General features: G+C 40.7%; 1 protein-coding gene across 2 annotated transcripts; it reads left to right on the forward strand.

The window, feature by feature from the left end:
- Positions 1-488: 488 nt before the first annotated feature.
- On the forward strand, positions 489-26,335 carry LOC115159991 (uncharacterized). 2 transcript variants are annotated; one of them, XM_029710191.1, is made up of 2 exons: positions 489-824; positions 25,831-26,335. In XM_029710191.1, the coding sequence occupies exons 1-2, from the start codon at positions 632-634 to the stop codon at positions 26,109-26,111; spliced, it is 474 nt and encodes a 157-aa protein (XP_029566051.1). In that variant the 5' UTR covers positions 489-631; the 3' UTR covers positions 26,112-26,335. The 2 variants fall into 2 exon arrangements, with proteins under 2 accessions (XP_029566051.1, XP_029566050.1); XM_029710190.1 differs by lacking the exon at positions 25,831-26,335 and adding an exon at positions 23,554-24,656.
- Positions 26,336-27,922: the final 1,587 nt, after the last annotated feature.

The following is a 27,922-nucleotide window of genomic DNA, read 5'->3' on the forward strand; positions in this document are numbered from 1 at the left end:
CAGTGAATGCAGTTTTTGTGAACTAGAAACTGAATCTATTGAACACTTATTCTGTAATTATTTATATAGTGAAGTGTTCTGGACTGATGTAAAAATACATCTTGGCCTCAAATTGCATACAACCATTGAAATGTCTAAGTTTTACATTATTTTACTACACTGATTCTACAATTGAACGTGAGTATGTCATAAATCTCTTTATTTTATTAGGAAAATATTTCATACACAAATCAAAATTTATGAATAAAAAGCCCCTTTTCTTAATTTTTTTATCTGATTTGGAAAACTATTTAGAGTCTTTAAAACGTATACAAAACAAAATGTAAAAAAAACGTATTTGCTATATGTCTGTATTTGATTTGATATAATGTGGAATAGTTTTTTTTTCTTCTTTCTCATTTCTTTGGAATCCCTCTGGCTGTTATGTTTATGTTTTGCATGTTACTGTTAAAATAAATAAAATAAAAACTCTTCTCAAAAAGCAAACTGATGTTGTTGCACTCCACCCCAGCAGGTGGCGATAGTACATCTAATACCCTATACAGCCATGACACGTTTTTTTATTTATTTTTGTTTTACTGTACTATGCAACAACATTGGCTAATTAGCTAGCAAATTATAATTATCTAGAATGTCTAAAATACAGCTGTTGAGAGGGTTTCTCAACCAGCGATTAACAGCGGCTGCTGAGGAGATATTCGAGGTAGTTGAACAAACGATAGCAGAGTACCAGGAAGAATTTGTCCGTACAAAGGAGGAGAACGTCCGTTTACAGAAGCTGCTGGATATCATCATTAAACCTGAAATAAAGTTACATCGAACAGGTTTGTCACCATTACTGACTTTCTGCCAATATTCCCCAGTTTCATTACTTCGGTGTATCCAATTGTAACTTTCTTGTCAGATAAATTTGCTAGAACTTCACTCCCGCGTCAGCGCGGTCAACAAAATGATAATGGGTCTGCGTCCATAACATCTCAAGGTTCGGTCCCGGCCGATATGCCGCCCTCCTGGCCGAGGAGTAGGGTTTATCAGAGCGTTCTGACCTTAACCGCAGGCAGCACCCAAGATAACTGGCTAGCTACATCTAGACACAAAGGAGAGAACCTCACTCTGACCATTTTAACAACTTAGTTATGCTTTTTTTGCCGACGTTTACTGACACGGCCATATTCAATGCCTGGTGTTGAATGACCATTGAGAACGCACAACGGCTAAGTTACGAATGACATATAGTTAATATACTGGCAAGTTCGCTGTAGTAGTAGCCAACTAACGTTAGCTAGCTAACATACCGGTACATTACTGCTGTAATGCTGCGATTTGTAAGGATAGTGTATCTAACAAATTGTCAGCCAACATAACGTGTTACTTATTTGAACAGTCATAACTTTGTTACATTGCTAAACATTTTCTTAACATTTGTCATAATTAGTTATAGCAATGTAATTATATCCGCTCTCGTCGGACTGCGGTACATATTTTCCGCCATTTTCTTGAAATCTGAAAAAGGCGTGAAGCCACGCCCATTTCCGGAAGAATCGTATTATGGGCCATACAAGCACGGAAATGGTGTCCACTGCTTGTAAATGTAATATTTTAGCTAATTTCGCACGACATCCTAGAACTTTTGGCATACTAACTATATCCATACTATGAACAATAAGAAAACTACATACTCAATTTACGTCACAAATAGTACAGTTAGTGCGGTTAGTATGAGTATTCGAACACGACTGTTGGCCTACATTGCATTTGAATGAATGCCTATCCATGTATTTATTATGGATCCCCTTTGGCAGCAGCTACCCTTCCTGGGGTCCAGCAAAATTAAGGCAGTTTATACAATTTTAAAACATTACAATACTTTCACAACACAGTGTGTGCCCTCAGGCCCCTACTCCACCACTAGTATCTACATTACTAAATCCATGTGTATGTTATCGTGTGTGTGTGTATGCATGTGTCTGTGCCAATGTTTGTGTTGCTTCACAGTCCCCACTGTTCTGTAAAGTGTTTTTTTAATCTGTTTTTTAAATCAAATTTTACTGCTTGCGTCAGTTACTTGATGTGGAATAGAGTTCCATGCAGTCATGGCTCTATGTAGTACTGTGTACCTCCCATAGTCTGTTCTGGACTTGGACTGTGAAGAGACCTCTTGTGGCATGTCTTGTGGGGTATGCATGGGTGTCCGAGCTGTGTGCCAGTAGTTTAGACATACAGCTCGGTGCATTCAACATATCAATACCTCTCATAAATAAAAGTAGTGATGAAGTCATCTCTCCTCCACTTTCAGCCAGGAGAGATTGACATTCATATCATTAATATTAGCTCTCTGTGTACATCCAAGGGCCAGCCGTGCTGCCCTGTTCTGAGCCAATTGCAATTTTCCTAAGCCCTTTCTTGTGACACCTGACCACACGACTGAACAGTAGTCAAGGTGTGACAAAAGTAGGGCCTGTAGGACCTGCCTTGTTGATAGTGTTAAGGCAGAGCATCGCTTTATTATAGACAGACTTCTCCCTATCTTAGCTACAACTGCATCAATATGTTTTGACCATGACAGTTTACAATCTAGTGTTACTCTAAGCAGTTTAGTCATCTCAAGTTGCTCAATTTCCACATTATTTATTACAAGATTTAGTTGAGGTTTAGGGTTTAGTGGGTGTTTGTTCCAAATACAATGCTTTTAGTTTTAGAAATATTTAGGGCTAACTTATTCCTTGCCACCCACTCTGAAACTAACTGCAGCTCTTTGTTGAGTGTTGCAGTCATTTCAGTCGCTGTAGTAGTTGACGTGTATAGTGTTGAGTCATCTGCATACATAGAAACTCTGGCTTTACTCAGTGGCATGTCGTTAGTAAAAATTGAAAAAAAGCAAGGGGCCTTAACAGCTACCCTGGGGAACTCCTGATTCTAACTGGATTATATTTGATAGGCTTCCATTAAAGAACACCCTCTGTGTTCTGTTAGACAAGTAAACTCTTTATCCACATTATAGCAGGGGGTGTAAAGCCATAACACATACGTTTTTCCAGCAGTAGACTATGATCAATAACGTCAAAAGCTGTACTGAAGTCTAACAAGACAGCCCCCACGATCATTTTATCATAAATTTCTCTCAGCAATCATCAGTCATTTGTGTAAGTGCTGTGCTTGTTGAGTGTCCTTCCCTATAAGCATGCTGAAATTCTGTTGTCAATTTGTTTACTGTAAAATAGCATTGTATCTGGTCAAACACAATTTTTTTTCTAGAAGTTTACTAAGGGTTGGTAACAGGCTGATTGGTCGGCTATTTGAGCCAGTAAAGGGGGCGTTACTATTCTTGGGTAGCGGAATGACTTTAGCTTCCCTCCAGGCCTGAGGGCACACTCTCTCTAGTAGGCTTAAATTGAAGATGTGGCAAATAGGAGTGGCAATATCATCTGCTATTATTCTCAGTAATTTTCCATCTAGATTGTCAGACCCTGGTGGCTTGTCATTGTTGATAGACAACAATAATTCTTACAGAATTCAAAAGTACAATTCTTGTCTTTCATAATTTGGTCCGATATACTTGGATGTGTAGTGTCAGCATTTGTTGCTGGCATGTCATCCCTAAGTTTACTTATCTTGCCAATGAAAAAGTCATTAAAGTAGTTTGCAATATCAGTGGTGTTGTGTCTTTGGCTATGCCGGATTAAGTGATATGACATACTATTCTATAAAAACCTTTCTCTGTAATTAATATCACCTGATTAGCTAATCATGTAAATGTAATTAACTAGAAAGTCGGGACACCACGGAAGAGTGTTTATAGAGCTGTTATCTTCCGAATAAACTCTTAAAGACCTAGTAATATTTTACATCCATAGCAGTCAATATTAATCGTCACCTTATTTCAGTCTCATATGAAAGTTGTACATTCTTGGTTATCTTCACGAACCCTGGCTAACAAGTTGAATCAGCAATAAAAAATTGGGTTTAATTATTTATTTACCAAATACCTAACTAATCACACAGAATTACATATACATAGAATACAAATGATGTCATACAGAAAACGTCCCTGGTGGACGGAACCTGTATGATGGCTTCTTACACAAAGAGAGGGGGTTGGGCTTGAATGAAAGAGCGGGAAGACTGAGGAACAAAGGGAGAAGCTGTGCTATCGTAAATACAGTATCTTATGCATTCTAAATTACCGCCCATTTGGAAAAGGAAAATGCAATAAATATTTACTCTGAGCTGCGCTTCGGTAGGTTGATCGTAGATGCTGGCTGTGCTAGCCAACAGAGATCTTCCTGTCCTCGGAAGAATGTCTCTGGTGGTAAATTGGATACGTTGTAGTATCTTCGTTGTGTGTTAGACTGGATACGTCGTCCGTCCTTTCCTAGCCCACTTTTACAGCGGCCGCTGCTAACTCAACGGCTAGAAGGTATCACTTCTGTAGTGAATAAGAGTTCAAAGTTCATACCATTCACAACCAAAGCTCACGCTGAGGTTGGCTTAGTTCTGTACTTGACATGTTAGTCCTTTTTAACGCAGAGGCTGCAGACCTCACGTACCCGGAACAGGAGGTTACATTTCCGTCAAGGGCTTATATAGTGGAGGGGGAGAAGGGTGTGTTTCATAGTTTATAACCCATGTCTCTTCACAATAAAGGGGCGGGCCACTGATTGAGCAGGCTCTAACCTTATGAAAACCCAATTCTCTCATTTGGAAGCTAAAATTACATTTAATCTTATTACAAATAGTTTCATATTCAAACATTTAATTTGCACAACAATTCCATGTGAATCTGATAACTAGAATGTGTAGACTTTCCCAGATACAGTTTATGTCATCCTGTCATCAGTCAAAATGTCTCAGATGACAACCGAACAGACATATACATTAAGTACCAATGCATATTTTCAACTGGTTCTATTACCGAAATATGGTTCCTTTCCCCCCACTTGTTTGATGTTCCCAGACTCTCTATGTTTAACAGAGGCTATTCAAGAGTCCTTCGGTAGAGTCAGAGAGAGAGAGGGGAAGGGAGAAAGGTATTTATGGGGGGGTCATAAACCTTACCCACAGGCCAACATCATGACAGTGGGCTTTGTGATGAATGAGCCACCCGATTCAATAAATGAAGGAGCCGAGTTGGCATTTTCCCCCAAAAATGTCATTTAAGGTGCCCCAAAGCTTTTTACTATCATTCTTTATGTAATTTCTTTGTTTCATAGTGTAGTTTCTTTTTATTTAGTTTAGTCACATGATTTCTTAATTTGAAGTACGTTTGCCAATCAGTTGGGCTGCCATACTTAATTGCCGTACCTTTTGTCTTATCCCTCTCAACCATACAGTTTTTCAATTACTCATCAATCCAAGGGAATTTAACAGTTTTTACAGTCATTTTCTTAATGTGTGCGTGCTTATTAGTAACTGGAATAAGTAGTTTCATAAATGTGTCAAGTGCAGCGTCTGGTTGCTCCTCATTACACACCACAGACCAGCAAATATTCTTTACATCATCAACATATGAATCACTACAAAAATGATTGTATGACCTCTTATACACTATATTAGGCCCAGCCTTTGGAACTTTGGTTTTCCTAGATATGGCTATTATATTGTGAGCACTACATCCTATGGATTTGGATACTGCTTTCAAGCAAATATCTCCAGTGTTAGTTGAAAAATGTGATCAATACATGTTGCTGATTTAATTCCTGTGCTGTTTGTAACTACCCTGGTAGGTTGACTGATAACCTGATCCATGATCCATGTTGCAGGCACTGGTTACAGTTTGAAGTTTTTCCCTGAGTGGGCAGCTTGATGATAGCCAGTCAATATTTAAATCACCTAGAAAATATACTTCTCTGTTGATATCACATACATTTTCAAGCATTTCACACATATTATCCAGATACTGACTGTTAGCACTTGGTGGTCTATAGCAGCTTCCCACAGGAATGGGCTTTAGGTGAGGCAGATGAACCTGTAGCCATATTACTTCAACAGTATTTAACATTAGATAGTCTCTAAGCTTTACAGGAATGTGGTTCTGAATATAGACAGCAACACCGCCTCCGTTGGCATTTCTGTCTTTTCGGTAGATGTTATAACCATGTATTGCTACCACTGTATCATCAAAGGTATTATCTAAGTGAGTTTTAGAGATAGTCAGAATATGAATGTCATCTGTTACAAGCAAGTTATTGACTTCATGAACCTTGTTACTGAGGCTACATATGTTAATAGGGGCTATTTTTAGCACTTTTCTGGGTTGCTTGATTGTTTTTTAATGATTTACTGGGAAGCTAATCAGAGGTAGACTTACTCATGTTATTTACATTGGAGCTGATAGTACAGGGTGAGTTGCATAAAGTGGTCTTCCTTCTATTGCACACCGCCTCAGTGCTAACAGTGTAACTCTGGTTTATAGGCTTATGATTACTGCTTAGAATAGCTGTAGGATAAACAGATGTATTCGGTGCTTTTAGGGGTACATAAATTAAATTACTTACATAACAACACCCACCCGTAGCACACGTTCCAGCAGGTATATCTCACTGGTCATCCCCAAAGCCAACACCTCCTTTGGCCGCCTTTCCTTCCAGTTCTCTGCTGCCAGTGACTGGAACGAATTGCAAAAATCGCTGAAGTTGGAGACTTTTATTTCCCTCACCAACTTTAAATATCAGGTACCTGAGCTGCTAACCGATCGCTGCAGCTGTACATAGCCCATCTGTAAATTGCCCACCCAATCTACCTACCTCATCCCCATACTGTTTTTATTTTATTTACTTTTCTGCTCTTTTGCACACCAGTATCTCTACTTGCACATCATCATATGCTCATTTATCACTCCAGTGTTAATCTGCTAAATTGTAATTATTCGCTCCTATGGCCTATTTATTGCCTTACCTCCTCATGCCTTTTGCACACACTGTATATATAGTTTCTTTTTTTCTACTGTGTCATTGACTTGTTTATTGTGTTATTGGCTTGTTTATTGTTTACTCCATGTGTAACTCTGTGTTGTTGTCTATGTCACACTGCTTTGCTTTATCTTGGCCAGGTCGCAGTTGTAAATGAGAACTTGTTCTCAACTAGCCTACCTGGTTAAATAAAGGTGAAATAAAATAAATAAAACATTGTGTTTGCCAATGTCCCTAAGATCATGTACATTTGATGCAGCATTATGACGACTCATTGTCACAATGGTAGGGATTAACTGAGCTGGTCTTGGATCATTTACCAGTCATTGTTTCAACGCAGCCTTGAAATGTATGGACAGAGTCCAGGAGCCAAGATAATTTGGATGGACTCTGTCATTCCTGTAGAGTATCTTCTGTTTCCAGAAGGTGTCAAAGTTATCAATAAAAGTGACTCCAGCAGAGCTACAGTAGTATTTTAGCCAGATGTGTAATGCCAGCAGTCTGCTGAATCTTTCACACCAGCGGCCCAACGATGGTACTGGACCTGAAATTATTGGCCATGTTTTGGAGTCTTAATGCTAAAATGTGTTATTTAAAATCAATTTTCAAATGTGGTAGCCTACCGGTTTACAAACCGGCAGTTGCATTGGCTTCATAGTTCTAATACCTGACAAAGACTTAATTTTGTCTATTAAAGCTCTGAATATCAGCTACCATGTAGGCGGTGCGTCCTAGAGTAAATTTAAATACATTTTCCAAAAGTATAATTACTCCTGTCTTTACAGAAATAAATACAATAATTTGACATACTTAACCAGAAAGCATGACTTAGCCATAGAGGATCATTAGGTCCTTAAAAAAACACCTGTATATTGTTTCAAATCCCAATCGAGTAGTGTTATGCCTAGTTGGGAAGTCTGCAATTTGGGTAGCACTCGTGGCAATAAACCTAGCTGATTATTGAGTTGTGGCTGTCAGTGAAAGGCATCTCAAATATGTCTGAAGATAGTGTCTTGAGTATAATTTCAAATGTTGAGACAAGAAAAAGTCATTTACCGTTCTTATTCTCAGAGTGCAAACGTTATTTGCAGAGTTCACAACCTGCTACACTTGTGAGAAACATGTTGGTTTATTTCATACCATCGTTTATGAGTTTTTTTCAATTGTTTCATTATATTTTGTTTGGAGTGCTTCATGTGAGCAATGAGTATGTGTCTGGTTTCTCTGTCTTGTTGATGGAGTGTATGCACCTGAGCAGGCATATAGGCTACCTGGCCTGCTGCGTGCACATTTAGGAAAATGTCAATTTGGGAATGTCAGATTTCTGACCACCACTAATAATTAGCTGAGCTTCTGTCATTTTTTGTAACCATGTGACAATGATTTTGAGAAATGAAAATGTTATGATTGAAATTAAACTGTTCCACGAAAATTTGAATATGAAAATCATAACTGGCAGGCAGATGGGTAGAAATGGTAGAATACATTTTTAGCTTCCCCAAACATAAAACTCACCCGCTGCATATGTCAGTTACCCAAGTTTATCAGGAGTTCATTAACCTGTTGGGGATAGGGGGCAGTATTTACACGGCCGGATAAAAAAACGTACCCGATTTAATCTGGTTACTACTCCTGCCCAGTAACTAGAATATGCATATAATTATTGGCTTTGGATAGAAAACACCCTAAAGTTTCTAAAACTGTTTGAATGGTGTCTGAGTATAACAGAACTCATATGGCAGGCAAAAACCTGAGAAGATTCTGACCAGGAAGTGGCCTGTCTGACAAGTTGTTGTCCATCTTGGCTCTTTTTATCGAAGACTGAGGATCTTTGCTGTAACGTGACACTTCCTACGGCTCCCATAGGCTCTCAGAACCCGAGAAAAAGCTGAATGACGTAATTCAAGGCCCAGGCTGAAACACACTAGCGCGTTTGGCAAGTGCTCTATCAGAGGGCCATTAGACGAGGCTCGTGCATGAGGGGATAGCATGCTTTTACTTTCTCTCTCGTTGAATGTAAACAGGCTTTGCCGGTCGGAATATTATCGCTTTTTTACGAGAAAAGTGGCATAAAAATTGATTTTAAACAGCGGTTGACATGCTTCGAAGTACGGTAATGGAATATTTAGAATTTTTTTGTCACGAAAGGCGCCATGCTCGTAACCCTTATTTACCCTTCGGATAGTGTCTTGAACGCACGAACAAAACGCCACTGTTTGAACATGGATTATTTGGGACCAAACCAACATTTGTTATTGAAGTAGAAGTCCTGGGAGTGCATTCTGACGAAGACAGCAAAGGTAATAACATTTTTCTTATAGTAAATCTGACTTTGGTGAATGCTAAACTTGCTGGGTGTCTAAATAGCTAGCCCTGTGATGCCGGGCTATCTACTTAGAATATTGCAAAATGTGCTTTCACCGAAAAGCTATTTTAAAATCGGACATATCGAGTGCATAGAGGAGTTCTGTATCTATAATTCTTAAAATAATTCTTATGTTTTTTGTGAACGTTTATCGTGAGTAATTTAGTAAATTCACCGGAAGTGTTCGGTAAAAAGCTAATGTAAAAAGCTGGTTTTTGATATAAATATGAACTTGATTGAACAGACATGCATGTATTGTATAACATAATGTCCTAAGATTGTCATCTGATGAAGATCAAAGGTTAGTGCTGCATTTAGCTGTCTTCTGGGTTTATGTGACATTATATGCTAGCTTGAAAAATGGGTGTCTGATTATTTCTGGCTGGGTACTCTGCTTACATAATCTAATGTTTTGCTTTCGTTGTAAAGCCTTTTTGAAATCGGACAGTGTGGTTAGATTAACGAGAGTCTTGTCTTTAAAATGCTGTAAAATAGTCATATGTTTGAGAAATTGAAGTAATAGCATTTCTAAGGTATTTGAATAACGCGCCACGGGATTCAACTGGCTGTTGAGTAGGCCCAGAGAGGTTAACTTGGAAAATGCAGTTTGTATTTTCTTCTTTGCCACGATCAGATCATAAATTGACTAATAGGCCTACAAAATTGAAATCGCTTATTATCATGACAATTTAGCCCACTGAGTAAAACTCCCAGACAGCAGTCATAATTAGCCAAATTTCATTCCATGGGCTATTGTCCATTTTACTCTGACCTGTCCTGTCTTTAGGATATGGTGTGTTTAAGATTTGTATTCATATTCACATCGAAGCGCATTTTTATTTGATTGGCCACCATTTAGGCTATTTGATCGGAAACATGTAAAAAGTGACTTTCTCGTGACATTGTCATAAATTTGGTTGCCCTGTAGGCTACAGAAAGGCGACAGAGGCTATATACTCTTTCTACCGTATAGGCTACATGATTGGATGGAGCGTTGGTGAATACAGCTTAAGTCAAATCGAGTTGCGGCTGAATCTTAGCTAAAATGCAAACACTAGAGGCATACTAAGTTCGATTTACTCCTAGCAGAACCATAGACATTGGGTGCGTTTGAGTGGTAAGACGACAGTAGCCGACTGTAGATGGAAGTCGACGAGTAAAGTCGGGGGAGGTACATGTGCACTGACAGCAAGTTGAACAACTGCTGTTTCTAGGAAACGTGTCAGTTCCAGACATAGCATTCGCCTTTGTTATTGCCGATGAAGTGGATGCTATCGAAATTCCACTTCTCCTACACAAAGCTGAACATGATGAACATGGTCCAGGGAATTCATATCCTGATGATAAGCAAATTAGATACCAGCCCAAGCTCTTTCTAACATTCACAAGACTTGTTTTGTATTTTTGTGATCGGTTTTCTCAAAATATAGCCAGGTAGTTAATGCTTAGTAATGCCCTGCACGCTGCTCATGGCCTTCTGAGTTTGAGTATCCATAGCAACAGCTCTGCTTGGGCTGCTCTTCTCAATGAAGAGACGTGGGAGAGCAGTTAGATGTTAGCTACTTATGGTCATTCTGAACTCTGACAACTCAACCAACATTTATTATTTTCTGTGAAATAATCTCTCCTGTTTTTATATTTGACGAGGTTGAAGTACTTCTAACGACATTTTATGGTCTCATGCTCTTAGTCAGATGACTTCAAAAAGTATTCGTACCCCTTGACTTATTCCACAGTTGTGTTACACACATCTACACACAATACACTATAATGACAAAGTGAAAACATATTTTAAAAATGTATAGCAAATTTATTGAAAATGAAATTCAGAAATATCTCATTTACGTAAGTATTCACCGCCGAGTAAATACATGTTAGAATCAGCTTTGGCAGCGGTTACAGCTGTGAGTTTTTCTGGGAAAGTCTCTAAGACGGGGCTCTCTAGCCCGTTTCCTGGAGAGATACCCTCCTGTAGGTTTTCAATCCAAACCCAGTTGTTTCTAACCTGATACAGTTTATCAACCAGCTCATTATTAGAATCAGGTGCGCTAGATTAGGGTCGGAGTGAAAACCTACAGGACTTAGTCTCTCCAGGAACAGGGTTGGAGAGCCCTGCTCTAAGAGCTTTGCACTCCTGGGACCAAATTTAGCAATCACGCGTAGGCACTAATCTGTGTGTAAACCTTGTGAGCTCATTTCCCCGCAAAGTTTCAGATTTATCAATATGAATATTTGCTTGAGTGTGCGTAAATTTACGCACAGCCATGACCTTGCATACGCAGTGTGAAAAGTGGTGGAATTAAAGGAACTGCTTGTCAAGCATATAATGGGGAAAATATGTTGAAATTGAGAGAGTAGGCCTAATAATTAAATAATTTCTCGATATAATTGTATTTCCATCGTGGATTAATGCAACATATCTTGAGGCTATATATACTTTGACCACGTCAGTGGATTTTACGATAATAATCTATAAAAAGTACAGTCGTTTGTTAAATTAGAAGCACGTGTCAAAGTTAAACCATTGTTGAAAGACTCTAAAAGACCGATAATGTGCCAAATCTCTGTTGGAAGATATGGCATAAGCTGCATTTCGCAAAGAATTCGTTTTTAGAGACGGGTGTGACTTTTTTGCAGATAGTACAGATTAGTTTATCAGATATCTTTTCCCAAAACCAATTTTATAGGATCTTTGCAAGGATTTAAGACCTACCTTCGAAAGGCAAACGCATGCCATTCCGGTGCACATCAAAGTGCTATCCACCCTCAAGACCTTTCAGCGGGTGCTTGCAGATAGCATCAATAAGCCAATATTTTGGATGCAATCATCATCAAATCAAACTGTAACATACAATTTCCATACACCATCTCACAACAGGTTGAAGTCAAGAGGGATTTCTTTGCCATCAATGGGTTCCCAAATACGAACGGAGTAATAGAGGGCACCATCCCAAAACGAGTTCAACTATGTGAACAGAAAAAGCTTCCACTCTTAATGTGCAGGTGGTAGGTGGTACACACGACTCATTCATTCTGTAGAACAGCAATGTTGGCCTATACACCTACAGGATGGCATTGTTGAGGATAGATGGCTTATTGGTGAGTGTTACTTACTTGTTTTAAGTACATTTGCCATTGTTAGAAACTTGCATTTTTACTGGTCAAACCACAACTGAGCGAGCCAAATAATATTTGTTGGTTGTACACAATCTCTGACACTAGCACCTCTATTTCAGTCTCGGAAAAGTTGTTTAAAATGTTTTTATTTAATTCTTGGGGTTGTGCCGTTGTAGGCTATTTTATGAAATGGCGTTGTATATTCCCCACAGGCTTTAAAGGGACAATTTTGACCAGTGCATTCGGGAAGTATTCAGACCCCGGGACTTTTTCTACATTTTGTTACGTTACAGCCTTATTCTAGATTTTTTTTATATGTTCCTCTTCAATCTACACGCAATACCCCATAATGACAAAGCGGAAACAGAAATACCTTATCAACATAAGTATTCAGACGCTTTGCTATGAGACTCGAAATTGAGCTCAGGTGCATCCTGTTTCCATTGATCATCCTTGAGATGTTTCTACAACTTGAAAGTCCACCTGTGGTAAATTCAATTGATTGGGCATGATTTTGAAAGGCACACACCTGTCTATATAAGGTCCCACAGTTGACAGTGCATGTCAGAGCAAAACCCAAGCCATGAGGTCGAAGGAATTGTCCGTAGAGCTCCAAGACAGGATTGTGTCAACCCCAAGAACACAGTGGCCTCCCTCATTCTTAAATGGAAGAAGTTTGGAACCACCAAGACTCTTCCAAGTGCTGGCCGCCAGGCCGAACTGAGCAATCGGGGGAAGGGCCTTGGTCAGGGAGGTGACCAAGAACTCGATGGTCACTCTGACAGAGCTCCAGAGTTCCTCTGTTGCAGATGGGAGGACCTTCCAGAAGGGCAACCATCTCTGCAGCACTCCACCAATCAGGCCTTTATGGTAGAGTGGCCAGACGGAAGCCTCTCCTCAGTAAAAGGCACATGACAGCCCGCTTGGAGTTTGCCAAAAGGCACCTAAAGGACTCTCAGACCATGAGGAACAAGGTTCTCTAGTCTGATGAAATTAAGATTGAAGTCTTTGACCTGAATGGACTGGGGTGGGGCCCACGGCAGCACCCGCTGCTCGTTGAGAAGAGTAAGAATGATACGTGCTTTCACGTCAGAGTCTCCAATAACGGCAGAAAATAATAAAGCCTCCCGACTTTCTCCCACTTTTCCCGAAATATTTGCATAATGTCACAAACCCTGCTGCTGCGACTGTTCTTCAAATAGAGGACGCCGTAATGAGAGAAATAATGTAGCCTAAACTACTGAAAACAGGCCTTTTTACTAGATTAAATCATGACAGGAGTGTTTTGATTCTTATTACAGAGATGGAGTCCAGACAGGCTACTTTAGGAAACTTTCGGAATAGACATGTAGGCCTATAGAGAGAATCAGTGAACTCACACATCCAACCTTTTTTATGTGAGTAAAGTACATGTCGGATAAGGAATGTGACAACATCATGGGAAAGCATGCAGTTTATTAGGCTACCGATTAAATAAGTTATCATGAACTTTACAGAGTGGTGAAAGTGCAAGGTAATGACCTTGATGCTCCTTTATATATCGAGGGTCTTATCTGGTGGCATGATTTTTTTCACACCTTTATTTAACCAGGTAGGCTAGTTGAGAACAAGTTCTCATTTGAAACTGCGACCTGGCCAAGATAAAGCAAAGCAGTTCGACACATACAACAACACAGAGTTACACATGGAATAAACAAACATACAATCAATAATACAGTAGAAAAATCTATATACAGCATGTGCAAATGAGGTAGGTTAAGAGAGGTAAGGCAATAAATAGGCCATGGTGGCAAAGTAATTACAATATAGCAATTAAACACTGGAATGGTAGGATGTGCAGATGAATATGCAAGTTGAGATACTGGGCTGCAAAGGCGCAAGATAAATACAGTATGGAGATAAGGAAGATTGGATGGGCTATTTACAGATGAGCTATGTACAGGTGCAGTGATCTGTGAGCTGCTCTGACAGCTGGGGCTTAAAGCTAATGAGGGAGGTAAGAGTCTCCAGCTTCAGAGATTTTTGCAGTTCGTTCCAGTCATTGGCAGCAGAGAACTGGAAGGAGAGGCGGATTGGCTTTGGGGGTGACCAGTGAGATATACCTGCTGGAGCGCGTGCTACGGGTGGGTGCTGCTATGGTGACCAGTGACCTGAGATAAGGCGGGGCTTTACCTAGCAGAGACTTGTAGATGACCTGGAGCCAGTGGGTTTGGCGACGAATATGAAGCGAGGGCCAGCCAACGAGATCATACAGGTCGCAGTGGTGGGTAGTATATGGGGCTTTGGTGACAAAATGGATGGCACTGTGATAGACTGCGTCCAATTTGTTGAGTAGAGTGTTGGAGGCTATTTTGTAAATTACATCGCCGAAGACGAGGATCGGTAGGATGGTCAGTTTTACGAGGGTATGTTTGGCAGCATGAGTGAAGGAGGCTTTGTTGCGAAATAGGAAGCCGAATTCTAGATTTAATTTTGGATTGGAGATGTTTAATGTGAGTCTGGAAGGAGAGTTTATATTCTAACCAGACACCTAGGTATTTGTAGTTGTCCACATATTCTAAGTCAGAACTGTCCAGAGTAGTGATGCTGGACGGGCGGGCAGGTGCGGGCAGCGATCGGTTGAAGAGCATGCATTTAGTTTTACTTGCGTTTAAGAGCAGTTGGAGGCCACGGAAGGAGAGTTGTATGGCATTGAAGCTCGTCTGGAGGTTAGTTAACACAGTATCCAACGAAGGGCCAGAGGTATACAGAATGGTGTTGTCTGCGTGGAGGTGGATCAAAGAATCACCAGCAGTGAGAGCAACATCATTGAACTATACAGAGAAGAGAGACGGCCCGAGAATTGAACCCTGTGGCACCCCCATAGAGACTGCCAGAGGTCCGGACAACAGGCCCTCCGATTTGACATACTGAACTCTATCGGAGAAGTAGTTGGTGAACCAAGCGAGGCAATCATTTGAGAAACCAAGGCTGTTGAGTCTGCCAATAAGAATGTTGTGATTGACAGAGTCGAAAGCCTTAGCCAGGTCGATGAATACAGCTGCACAGTAATGTCTCTTATCGATGGCGGATATGATATCGTTTAGGACCTTGAGCGTGGCTGAGGTGCACCCATGACCAGCTCTGAAACCAGATTGCATAGCGGAGAAGGTACGGTGAGATTCGAAATGGTCGGTAATCTGTTTGTTAACTTGGCTTTCAAAGACCTTAGAAAGGCAGGGTAGAATAGATATAGGTCTGTAGCAGTTTGGGTCTAGTGTCTCCACCTTTGAAGAGGGGGATGACCGCGGCAGCTTTCCAGTCTATAGGAATCTCAGACAATACGAAAGAGAGGTTGAAGGGTCCAGATTGTCTAGCCCGGCTGATTTGTAGGGGTCCAGATTTTGCAGCTCTTTCAGAACATCAGCTATCTGGATTTGGGTGAAGGAGAAGTGGGGGAGGTTTGGGCGAGTTGCTGTGGGGAGCGCAGGGCTGTTGACCGGGGTAGGGGTAGCCAGGTGGAAAGCATGGCCAGCCGTAGAAAAATGCTTATTGAAATTGTCAATTATTGTGGATTTATCGGTAGTGACAGTGTTTCCTAGTCTCAGTGCAGTGGGTAGCTGGGAGGAGGTGCTCTTATTCTCCATAGACTTTACAGTGTCCCAGATTTTTTTTGAGTTTGTACTACAGGATGCAAATTTTTGTTTGAAAAAGCTAGCCTTAGCTTTCCTAACTGCCTGTGTATATTGATGATCGATGCTTGGCTGCTGTTTGACAAATTAAAATAATTTTCCACTTTTGTCCATAATAATCTCATCATGTAGGCTATACCCACACTGTATCTGCGAGCTGTTGGCTAGAGCACATGTGCCAATACCAGAGTGGGCACATTGGCTATACATATGCAACCTTTTTGGGAAAAACCATCAGTAGGCCAAGAGTTGAAAGTGGGATGGAAACCCATTTAACTTGTATTTTTTTATTCAGTACATGGGAATTTAACCTCAAAGTAATTTCTATGTGTACTACGTATTTACACAAAGGACTTTTATGGGAAAATGCAGATATTGTGTTTATGCAGATTTTAGAATATTTGCTTGAAAATCTGTCACCAATTGGATGGAAACCTAGCCTATTGCACCCTAAAGACTCTGGCAAGTGCGCTAGTCCAGTGTCAGGTAATGGTTCACCAGCAGACCCAAACATCTAAAGATTAAGCTACAGACTAGCCAAAACAAGCTTGTAAGAATTGTACTTAAACTCCCCCCTCATACTCATCTGGAGGTCGAGCATTTTATGTGGAAAGAAATTGTAGTATTCAATCAAATTGGTCTGGTCCACAGAATTATCAGACTCAGCCCCCAGGTATCTATCCAACTAATCTAGTTACCGGGTTCTACAGCTTTACCCCACTACTGTCTCTGGCTCCACACCCACCCCGCCTGGCCATCTAGATGTGTGAAGGTTAGTCACTTTTTTGTAGGGAAGCTAATGAATGTATGACATTCCTGGGAGTGTGTAAACTTAAATTTTTTATTACCATAGCATTTTTGTATGTTCTCTATTAATTATGCATGATATATTGGTGAACATATCGGAATTGGCCGATATTAGCTAACATTGGTATCGGCCCGATGTCTAGTTTAACGCCGATGTTAAAAACCGATGTCAAGGCTACCATGCATACCTATATAACTTCGGTAGATGACGTAATGACGTCCACAATGTCTACTGTGTGGATTGAGCAGTCATTTGAAAGAGTAAAAGAATTTCAGCGAGACAACTCAAAGGTGAAATCCATTAAAGCCAAGATAATGGAATTCATTGCCCTTGACAATCAACCGTTCTCTGTCGTGGGTGATGTTGGCTTTCGCCAACTCGCGAGCACCGGTATACACTACCAATTGCGCTATTTTTCAGATGTTGCCCTACCGGAGTTACACAGTAATAGCGTCACTGCTATTAGCTTCACGACATACATACTATGGAACGCCGTTTTGGTCTTTGCGTGTCAAAAAAGATACAGTAGCACTGTCAAAGCTGTACAAAAAAGTCTGCAAGCAAACACCGGCCACGAACGATGTGTTTACAATACCGCGTTGGTAATAAAGCATAATTTGTTCGACCGCAACTTCTGGGGTAGCTAGCTTTAGCTTGGTACCTAGCTAGCACTAACACAACCAGCCTGAAAACATGACCAGTAGAAACTGCGGCCATTTTCATTATTCTTAGCAATGACTTAGGAATCCTTTTGAGTAAGTATTAGCTAGGTTGCCACTTGTTGTTTGCCTATTGAAATTGAACTTCAGTTCATGAAAATAAATAGCTAGCCAGCTAATTAACCATGTTGCCCACAGCTAATGTCATAAGCAGCCAGCTAGCTTCATCTGGCTAGTGAAGCTCGACCAGACCGGGTTATGTGTTGTGACGCTAGCCACAATAAGGATTAGACACTATATTGGAATTTGCAGTTTGCCTTCAAAATAAAGTATGTAATTGACATTGATGCAAATGAATACAAATAGTAGCATTATGCCATACTTTTATTTTGAAGGCTAACCGCAAAGTCAACTATTGTGGCTAATCCTTGTTGCGGCTAGCTTCACATAGATGGGTCCGACCACCATTAATCAAATAAAAACTGTCTTATAAATTAGGGTTATTTTAGATGATGACACCTAGCTATATAGTTAGCTAGCTAACAATAGCAACTGAAACATATTGTTTTGCTATATTTTTGGGGAAGAACGTTGTTTGCATCCATCCATAGGTGCGCGAGACAACTTTACCAGCATCATAGCATACGTATCGATGAATCGATGAAATACGAGTGATAGTGTAATCAATGTGTAATAACTACGTAAAAAATGAATGTACGCGTTAAATTTGTATGTGACGTGCAGTCCTGATTGGTCAACAAGCTTATTTGACATGTCAAATAGTGTTATTTGACGTGTATCTTTTTTGACACGCAAGACCCAAACGGCGTTCCAAGGAAATCCTGGTTGAGAATGAAACAAATGAACAACGAAACAGCACAGCAAGTAAGTGAAAGAAATAGGTTTTGATTATGTTTTACTTGTAATGGGGACATACGTAAATGCTAACAAAATTACTTTTTGGTGTGTGTGTGTGTAACCTTTATTTAACTAGGCAAGTCAGTTAAGAACAAATTCTTATTTACAATGACGGCCCGGATGACGCTGGGCCAATTGTGAGCTGCCCTATGGGACTCCCAATCACAGCCGGATGTGATACAGCCTGGATTCGAACCAGGGACTGTAGTGACGCCTCTTGCACTGAGATGCAGTGCCTTAGACCGCTGCGTCCGTGTGTGTTAACTATTTAACTGTACTAGAATGCTTAAAAGGCCGCTAAAATGGTTATTATCGGATATCGGTATTGGCCAAAAATATAGTTATGTACTTGAAAATGTATGAATTGACCAATTCGGCACATTTGGGTAAACTCCTGGCAGACTTGATACAAAATATTGTGTAGTGAGGTAATTCTTCACTGGATCAGTCTGAAACGTTGCACACACACTGCTGCCATCTTGTGGACAAAATCTAAATTACACCTAGGATCCTATCAATGTTTGGCCTTTCTCTTGCATTTCAAAGATGATGAGAAAAAAAATAGAAAACGCAAGTTTTCTTATTGGTATTATCTTTTACCAGATCTAATGTGTTATTCTCCTACATTAATTTCAAATTTCCACAAACTTCAAAGTGTTTCCTTTCAAATTGTATCAATAATATGCATATCCTTGCTTCAGGTCCTGAGCTACAGGCAGTTAGAGTTGGGTACAGTATGTCATTTTAGGCGAAAATTGGAAAAAAGGGTCAGATTATTTTCTGTAATGTGTCTGTATCTACACTGAACAAAAATGTGAACGCAATGTAAAGTGTTGATCCAATATTTCATGAGCTGAAATAAAAGATCCCAGAAATGTTCCATACACACACACAGGTTATTTTTCTCATTTTGTGCACAAATGTGTTTACATCCCTGTTAGTGAGCATTTCTACTTTGCCAAGATAATGCAACTACCTGACAGATGTGGCATGTCTAGAATCTTATTAAACAGCATGATCATTACACAGGTGCACCTTGTGTTGGGGTAAATAAAAGGCCACTCTAAAATGTGCAGTTCTGTCACACAATGCCACAGATGTTTCGAGGGAGCGTGTAATTGGCATGTAGGAATGTCCACCAGAGCTGTTGCCAGATAATTTTTATGTTAATTTCTTTACCATAAGCTGCATCCAACGTCGTTTTAGAGAATTTGGAAGTACGTCCAACTGGCCTTACAACCGCAGACCATGTGTAACCACGCCAGTCCAGGACTTCCACATCCGGCTTTTTTTATCAGCGGGATTGTCTGTGACCAGCCACCCGTACAGCTGATGACACTGGGTTTGCACAAGAAACCGTCTCAGGGAAGCTCATTTGCGTGCTCGTTGTCCTCCCCAAGGTCTTGACCTAATTGCAGTTCGGCATCGTAACTGACTCCAGTGGACAAATGCTCACCTTTGATGGTCACTGGCACGCTGGAGAAGTGTGCTCTTCACAGATGACTCCCAGTTTCAACTGGATCGGGCAGATGGCAGACAGCGTTTATGGCGTCTTGTGGGCGAGTGGTTTGATGATGTCAATGTTGTGAACAGTGTGCCCCATGGTGGCGGTGGGGTTATGGTATAGGCAGGCATAAGGAATTTGAGTGCACAGAGATACCATGGGACAACATTCCACAGGCCACAATCAACAGCCTGATCAACTCTGTGCAAAGGAGATGTCACACTGGATGATGCAAGTGGTGATCACAACAGATCCTGACTGGTTTTCCAATCCACCCCCTTACCTTGTTTGAGAAACAGACGCCTCATAAGTTCTCAACTGGCAGCTTCGTTAAATAGTACCCGCAAAACACCAGTCTCGACGTTCTAGGCAGAGTTTCAAAGAAAAAGCCATATCTCATATTGGCCAATAAAAAGATTAAGATGGGTAAAAGAACACAGTCACTGGACAGAGGAACTCTGCTTAGAAGGCCAGCATCCCGGAGACGCCTCTTTACTGTTGACATTGAGACTGGTGTTTTGTGGGTACTATTTAATGAAACTGCCAATTGAGGACTTGTGAGGCGTCTGTTTCTCAAACTAGACACTCTCATGTACTTGTCCTCTTGTTCAGTTGTGCACCAGGGCCTCCCACTCCTCTTTCTATTCTGGTTAGAGCCAGTTTGCGCTGTTCTGTGAAGGGAGTAGTACACAGCGTTGTACCAGATCTTCAGTTTCTTGGCAATTTCTTGCACAGAATAGTTTTCATTTCTCAGAACAAGAATAGATTGATGAGTTTCAGAAGAAAGTTCTTTGTTTCTGGCCATTTTCAGCCTGTAATTGAACCCACAAATGCTGATGCTCCAGATACTCAACTAGTCTAAAGAAGACCAGTTTTATTGCTTCTTTAATGAGCACAACACTTTTCAGCTGTGCTAACATAATTGCAAAAGGATTTTCTAATGATCAATTAGCCTTTTAAAATGATAAACTTGGATTAGCTAACACAACGTGCCATTGGAACACAGGAGTGATGGTTGCTGATAATGGGCCTCTATACACATATGTAGATATTCCATTAAACAATCTGCCGTTTCCAGCTACAAAAGTCATTTGAAACATTAACAATGTCTATGCTGTATTTCTGATCAATTTGATGTTATTTTAATGGACAAGAAATTTTCTTTCAAAAACAAGGAGATTTCTAAGTGACACACAACTTTTGAATGGTAGTGTATATGTGTGTCGTTCCAAACTGTGCAGCGGCCATTTGATGAATGGAAAGAGGCATCTGTTACAAAACAACAAAGTTGAATGACATTCTGAGATAGTCAAGCCTTAGATACTGGGTAGGCCTACAAGGTAGGGGGGGATGTATTTTCTGTTTGTCGAGTCTTTATTGTGGTGTTGAAAACACAAACCATTATATTGAAGGGCCCGAAGTCGGTATGCTTTGTTTATTGGTTGTGTGGTGTGTTGGTACAGAACCTGATGGTGGAAAATTTGTTGCGTATATTTTATATAATTATAAATATGGCATCAAAATGCTGAACATCTGATTTTCCCCTAGCTGATCGTTGTCTGTAGCCGGCTTTGATTGCAGTGTAAATGAAACGGGCAGGGAGAGTGCGCTTGTGCGTGGTGGTCAGGGAAACCTCAACCTTTAGGCCTGTAGCCCTACGTGGCATCAGCTGTGACACAAAAGCATGCTGAAGTGGCAAAGTCGATATCCATGGTTCTAAACACAGGGTCCCTACAGTTATTATTTAGTTAGTTATTTGAGTGAGGAAGGTGTGCACATTGTTTTGTTACAGTACAAGGAGAGGGTGATTTGAAAAAATTTGTAACATTGGGGAGGGGAGTGCATTTTTTTTTATCACACCTTGACTTGTATCCTATAACGACCCACGGCCTTTGAGTTCCCATCAGTACAATTATGCATGCCGCGGCCGGCCAATAAAATTGTCAGACTCCAGTCACCCAAGTTATAGACTGTTTTCTCTGCTACCGCACGGCAAGCAGTACCGGAATGCCAAGTCTAGGACCAAAAGGCTCTTCAACAGCTTCTACCCCCAGGCCATTAGACTGCTGAACAATTCATAAAATTGCCACCGGACAATTTACGTTGACTTCCCCCCTCCCTTTTGTACACTGCTGCTACTCGCTGTTTATTATCTATGCATAGTCACTTCGCCTCCACCTACATGTACAGATTACCTCAACTAGCCTGTACCCCCGCACACTGACTCAGTACCGGTGCCCCCTGTATATAGCCTCGTTATTCTTCTTGTGTTACTTTTTATTTTAGTCTACTTGGTAAATATTTTCTTCTTGAACTGCACTGTTGGTTAAGGGCTTGTAAGTAAGCATTTCACGGTAAAGTCTACACTTGTTGTATTCGGCGCATGTGACAAATAAAGTTTGATTTGATATGTAAACAGACCCAACACGCTGTCTAAAAACGTTAATAATCCTCGCTTGCGAATACGGTTTTGAACACCTTTGGAACTACACTACAGCAGTATGTAGACGCCCCTTGAAATGAGTGAATTTGGCTTTTTCAGCCACACATGTTGCTGACAGGTGTATAAAATTGAGCACACAGTCATGCAATCTCCATAGACAAACATTGGCAGCAGAATGGCCTGTACTGAAGAGCTGAGTGCCTTTCAGCATTACACCGTCAGAGGATGCCACCTTTCCAACAAGTCAGTTCGTAAAATGTCTTCCCTGCTAGAGTTTCCCCGGTCAACTGTAAGTGCACTCACCAACGCGTTGTTGAGCTGTATATTTATTGTCACTTTGTGCATCTCTCTTTTACATCTGCCAGCAGTTCAGCTGCAGTCACAGCAGTCCTCTGTGGTATTTCATTTACCAGCTGCACCAGTTCCTGCTACACTGGCTGTGAAGAGAGAAACTTTTGAGGAGCCACTAATAGATACAGTTAATTCACAATGATATTACATTGTAGGGCTGGGAATTGCCAGGGACCACATGATATGATATTATGACTAAGGTGCAAATATGACATGTTGCGATTCTATATGTATTGTGATTCGATGTTCCAAACATATTTCCCACCTTGTGTCTACTGTAGAGGGACAAGAGAGGTACATCAGAAAACATGTTTAATCTGTCATTGAAATAAAAGTGCTAAAAACAAATTGGCTAACTATTTAAAAAGTAGATAGAGAACAACCTTTGAAGGAAAAATACTTGAGTTTTGAAACCGGTACAGCCGACTAGCGCAAAAATATTATTGCGATATTGTCAAAAATAATATTGTGATATATCGTCAAAAATAATATACAGATAAGTAACTCAATTTTTTTTCCTCCCCCTTCACTATTACATTCTCAATGACTTACACTCCACTCACACAGTTTAGTTGTGGAATTGACAGAGGACTGCTGCAGTCACAGCAGTCCTCTGTGGTATTTAATTTACCAGCTGCACCAGATCCTGCTACACTGGCCGTGAAGAGAGAAACTTTTGAGGAGCCACTAATAGATACAGATAATTCACAATGATATTACATACTCATGTTTTCACTCATTCTCTCACTCACTCACAAACACGTTGTTGAGCTGTATATTCATTGTCACTTTGTGCATCTCTCTTTTAGATCTGCCCTGCACTCCACCACTGCCCCTGAGCGCCTCTTCCGGAAGTACACGTACTAGGCTTATTAAGGCTGGCTCCTCACTGAACACCAGCCCTGAGAAGCTCCTCCAGACACCACAACTGTGCCAGTGGCTAACTGTGGGAAGTGACACAGTCAGTGTCCCAGTCACAGCCTTGCCACCTGCAGTTGTCAATCCACCATCCTTGTCAACCCAAGACATCCCTCTGACTAAAGATGAGAGGATGGTCCTGGGCATCTTGGAGAAGCAGCAACTGCAGCTAGATGGGCCACAACAAGAACAGTGGAAGCAGCAGAAGCAGACAAAAACATGTATTTCCTGTGGTCAGGCCAAGTCCCAATACCGCAAGAATGGTTCATCTGTCCACTTTTTCTATCAGCGTGGACAGGTGAGGTATTTTTACTGTTCCACCAAGGTCTTCCAGACTTATGGTGCAGAGGGCCTCACAAACCCCAAAATGTCTTTTGACGACTTTGCTTCCACTGAATTCTTTCAGCGTGAACTTAAAGCCACAAAAGAACGTGTGGCACAAAAAAAGACCAAAACGAAGTCAGCAGACCTGCAACCCTCTAGGCATATGTGCAGGTTTTGTCATCTGCAGATGAAACAAGGCCCCAACAGCCCTCACATACACACAGGGTTCCCAGGAGTGACAGGCAAATATGTTTATTGTCCTGCAAAAGTATTTTCGAGGTACCAAAGCCAAGGAATGGAAAGAAAGATGACCTGGAGAGAGTTCCTGGTCTCAGCTTTTTATGAAGCGGAAAAGCAGAGATGGGTAACTAACAAGAAAAAATAAAACACAACATTCTCTTTCTCTCTCACACACACACTAGCCCCAATGTATATAAATTGTAATACCTTGTTTATTTTATGTATGCTCCATTTTATTTGAAGATTGGAGATATCTGGGCCTACATATCCATTATACATATCTAAATAATTACTCAATATCTATCAAATCAAAATGTGATTTGTAATACAGTATTGCTTGTTAATGTGTACAGTTCTTGGGAAAATTCTGTGGTTTTGAGTTAAAGAAAATGTTTCCCTCAGTGTGCAATAAAAGTGCATTCATATCAAATTACCGCTTTTGGATTGTGTTTTTAAGTAAAATACTTGTGGTATTGGTGCAGAGTTCCAGTGCAACTCTCTACAGAGCAGTTAAAAAAGCTATAGGTGTATCATTAATAACTGACTAAATTCTATAATGAATACATATTACAATAATACATAGTAAAGTGACCAATAGTTACTGTATTGTGATTGTAATTACTCAACATCTATTGTCCTAGGGTGGGATTCCAACCGTGTCTCAAAAGGTCATGAAAATCTGTTATGGCTATACATGACTCGTTGTAGAAAGATGATACTCAAGTTCCCCACTTGGAATGTATCAAAATTAACCAATAGGAAGTTGTACACAAATAATTTACCTTCATTTTAACTAGGAGGTTCAGAGTTTCCGACATGTCATGAATGCAGCATTAGTGCATGGGAAAAGGTGTCCTGAACAGGTCGTGCAGCCGATAACGACCCACGGCCTTTGGGTTTCCGTCGGTACAATTATGTGTGCCTGGGCCGGCCAATATGTAAACAGACCCGAAACTCGGTCTGAAAACATTAATAATCCTTGTTTGTGAATACGGTTTTGGACACCTTTTGTAACTATTTTAATATCAAGAGAGAATTGTACAAATAGCCTACAAAAAGTACACTTGTAAACTGTTTTAACACAGATTCCCAATGTGGTATTTTGTGTAACCCAGATTTGATCCAAGATAGTTTTTTTTCCTTCCCAGCTTCTACTGGGGCGGCAGGTAGCCTAGCGGTTAGAGTGTTGGGCTAGTAACCGAAAGGTTGCAAGTTCGAATCCCCGAGCTGACAAGGTACAAATCTGTCATTCTGCCCCTGAACAAGGCAGTTAACCTAGACCGTCATTAAAAATAAGAATTTGTTCTTAACTGACTTGCCTAGTTAAATAAAGGTAAAAAAAATATTAGCTCAAAAAGTGTCGTGGGAATCTGTAGTATCTTTTGTATTTGTAAAATTATTTCAGTTTTCAAAGGTTTCCAAAACAGTCTCACCAGCAAGGATTATGAACACTAAGAGAGAGCTTTGAGTCTGACACATTGGCCGATCGCGGTGCTCATAATAGGTCAGACAGGAACACAAAGGCTTTATAATAGAACAGACGGGAACACAAAGGTGACCAGGAGCAAGTTGTCTCATGTCAGCGTTTTGACTTCCTTCTCCAGACCTCCAACAGCTCCCTGTCTCTGAAGACGAGGTTCCCCCTGAGCAGCAACACTGTGAGAAGGAATGGAGCCCCAATCTGGGGCAGGAGGTTAAAGAGGAACAGGAGGAACTCAGGACCAATCAGGGGGAAGAGCAGCTTCAAGGGCTAGAGGAAGACTTCATATTCTCTTCTGCCTTTGTGAAAAGTGACAATGATCAGGACCCAAGTCAGTCCTCAGATCTTCACCAAACCCAAAGTGTAGAAAACAGACAGAGACCCTCTTCCCTGCACCTCAACTGAACAGATTAACACAGAAACTGATGAAGAGAACTACAGCATGTCAGACCCAACCAGTAACTCCTGGCCCCTCTGCTGCGAAACCACACTGTTCTGCAGCTCAGATTGAAAATAATGAAGCTTATCAGAGGGAGAGAGGAGGACCTCCGTCACTTGGATTAATGGGAATACAGACAGTAAAAGGACAATGGTCCTGCTTCAGTACTAATGAAGGTAGGATATCCATGGAGTTGTCCCATCTGAAATCACCTAGTAGTGTAAGTCAAAGTCCTGCTCTGCCTCTTTGTTAATGTAAAGTGTGTGGGAAGTCTTATCTCCATGATTTCTTTAGTTACTCACATGACAATGCAATGACGGATGAAGACCATCTTTGTGGTGTGTGTGGAAAACACTTTGATTCCACAGAGAGTATGCAAGAACATCTCCAAACTCATATTGAGACTAGGTTTTCTTGACGTGTTTGTAGTAAACGTTTTACTGTGACTACTGAACTAATAATGCATATGGCGATTCACGAAGGGGACAAATCATTCAAATGCTCAAATTGTGGTAAATGTTTCAGCAACCGCTCTAATATGAGCAAACACATCAGGAGCCACACAGGGGAGAAATCCTATCAATGTCCTCATTGTGGCAAAGATTTCAGCAGTAGCTCTAATCTAAAAGTTCACATCAAGAGCCACACGGGAGAAATCTTATCCCTGTTGCTTCTGTGGCAAAGGATTCATTCAGAAAGCAAACAGAGTTGCATGTGAGGATTCATACAGGTGAGAAACTACGTAGTTGTAGTGTTTGTGGTAAATGTTTCCGCCATGGTTCAGATATGAAAGTGCACATGAGGCACACGGGAGAAACCTCTTAATTGCAGTTTTTGTGAGAGAAATTTCGCAGCTCGTGCTTCTCTGAAAGTTCACATGAGGACTCACACAGGGGAGAAATCCTATGTGTGTCCTGTATGTAGAAAATGCTTTATTTCATCAAGTGCATTAGGTACACATAAAAAAAAAAATCACACCGAAAACCGAGTGAACATTTCTATAGGCGCCATGGTTGGGGCAAATGCTTCAATACGAAGTAGTCCTTACAAAGGCACCGTCACCCAAGAAGAAGTAAAAGTAGCCTTTCTAAAAACTACTTGAGTGTAAAATAGTATTTGGTCTAAGAACTACTCATTACATTGTAACATTGTGTAGACACTGTAATTTAGAACATATTACCACGTAACCAAGGTCATCCAATGAAACAAGGAATAGAGAAGATAGAGACACAACTGTTGACGGGTGCTACTATATTTATAAGGAGCAAATCAGGGGGAATAGCCTAACAGGCTGACTACACCGCGAACGTTGCAAAATAAATTTAGACATACATGTTATTCAATTATTGCACCCACACTGCTCGCGTGCGCCAACGAGCGTCTGCGTTGCCAAGGGCTAAAATAGAAATCAGTTCTATTTCTGACGCAGATCGTGCTGCAAGTCCTGCCTCTCCCATCTCCTCATTGGTTTATAGAAGCAGGTACCCACATGCCATCTCCTCATTAGTTATACCCATTTATGAAAGTTGCCAATCGCAATATAAAGTCAAGAGAAGAAAAAGCCTGGAAGGAGGAGAGATGACTACAAACGATTCGGTTGACCGGTTTATGTGTGGATTAATTGGTGGAGTAAAGGACCTTGTGCATTTCAGGTAAAATATCAACTCAATGTTTATATCCCAGGACAAATTAGCTAGCAACAGCAAGCTAGCTAAATAGGACAAATTAGTTGGCAAGTGCAAGCTAAATGTTTAATGCTTTTCAACCTGTCCCCAAA

The sequence above is a fragment of the Salmo trutta genome, chromosome 23, assembly GCF_901001165.1.
Source record: "Salmo trutta chromosome 23, fSalTru1.1, whole genome shotgun sequence".
In the NCBI taxonomy this organism is placed as follows: Eukaryota; Metazoa; Chordata; class Actinopteri; order Salmoniformes; family Salmonidae; genus Salmo; species Salmo trutta.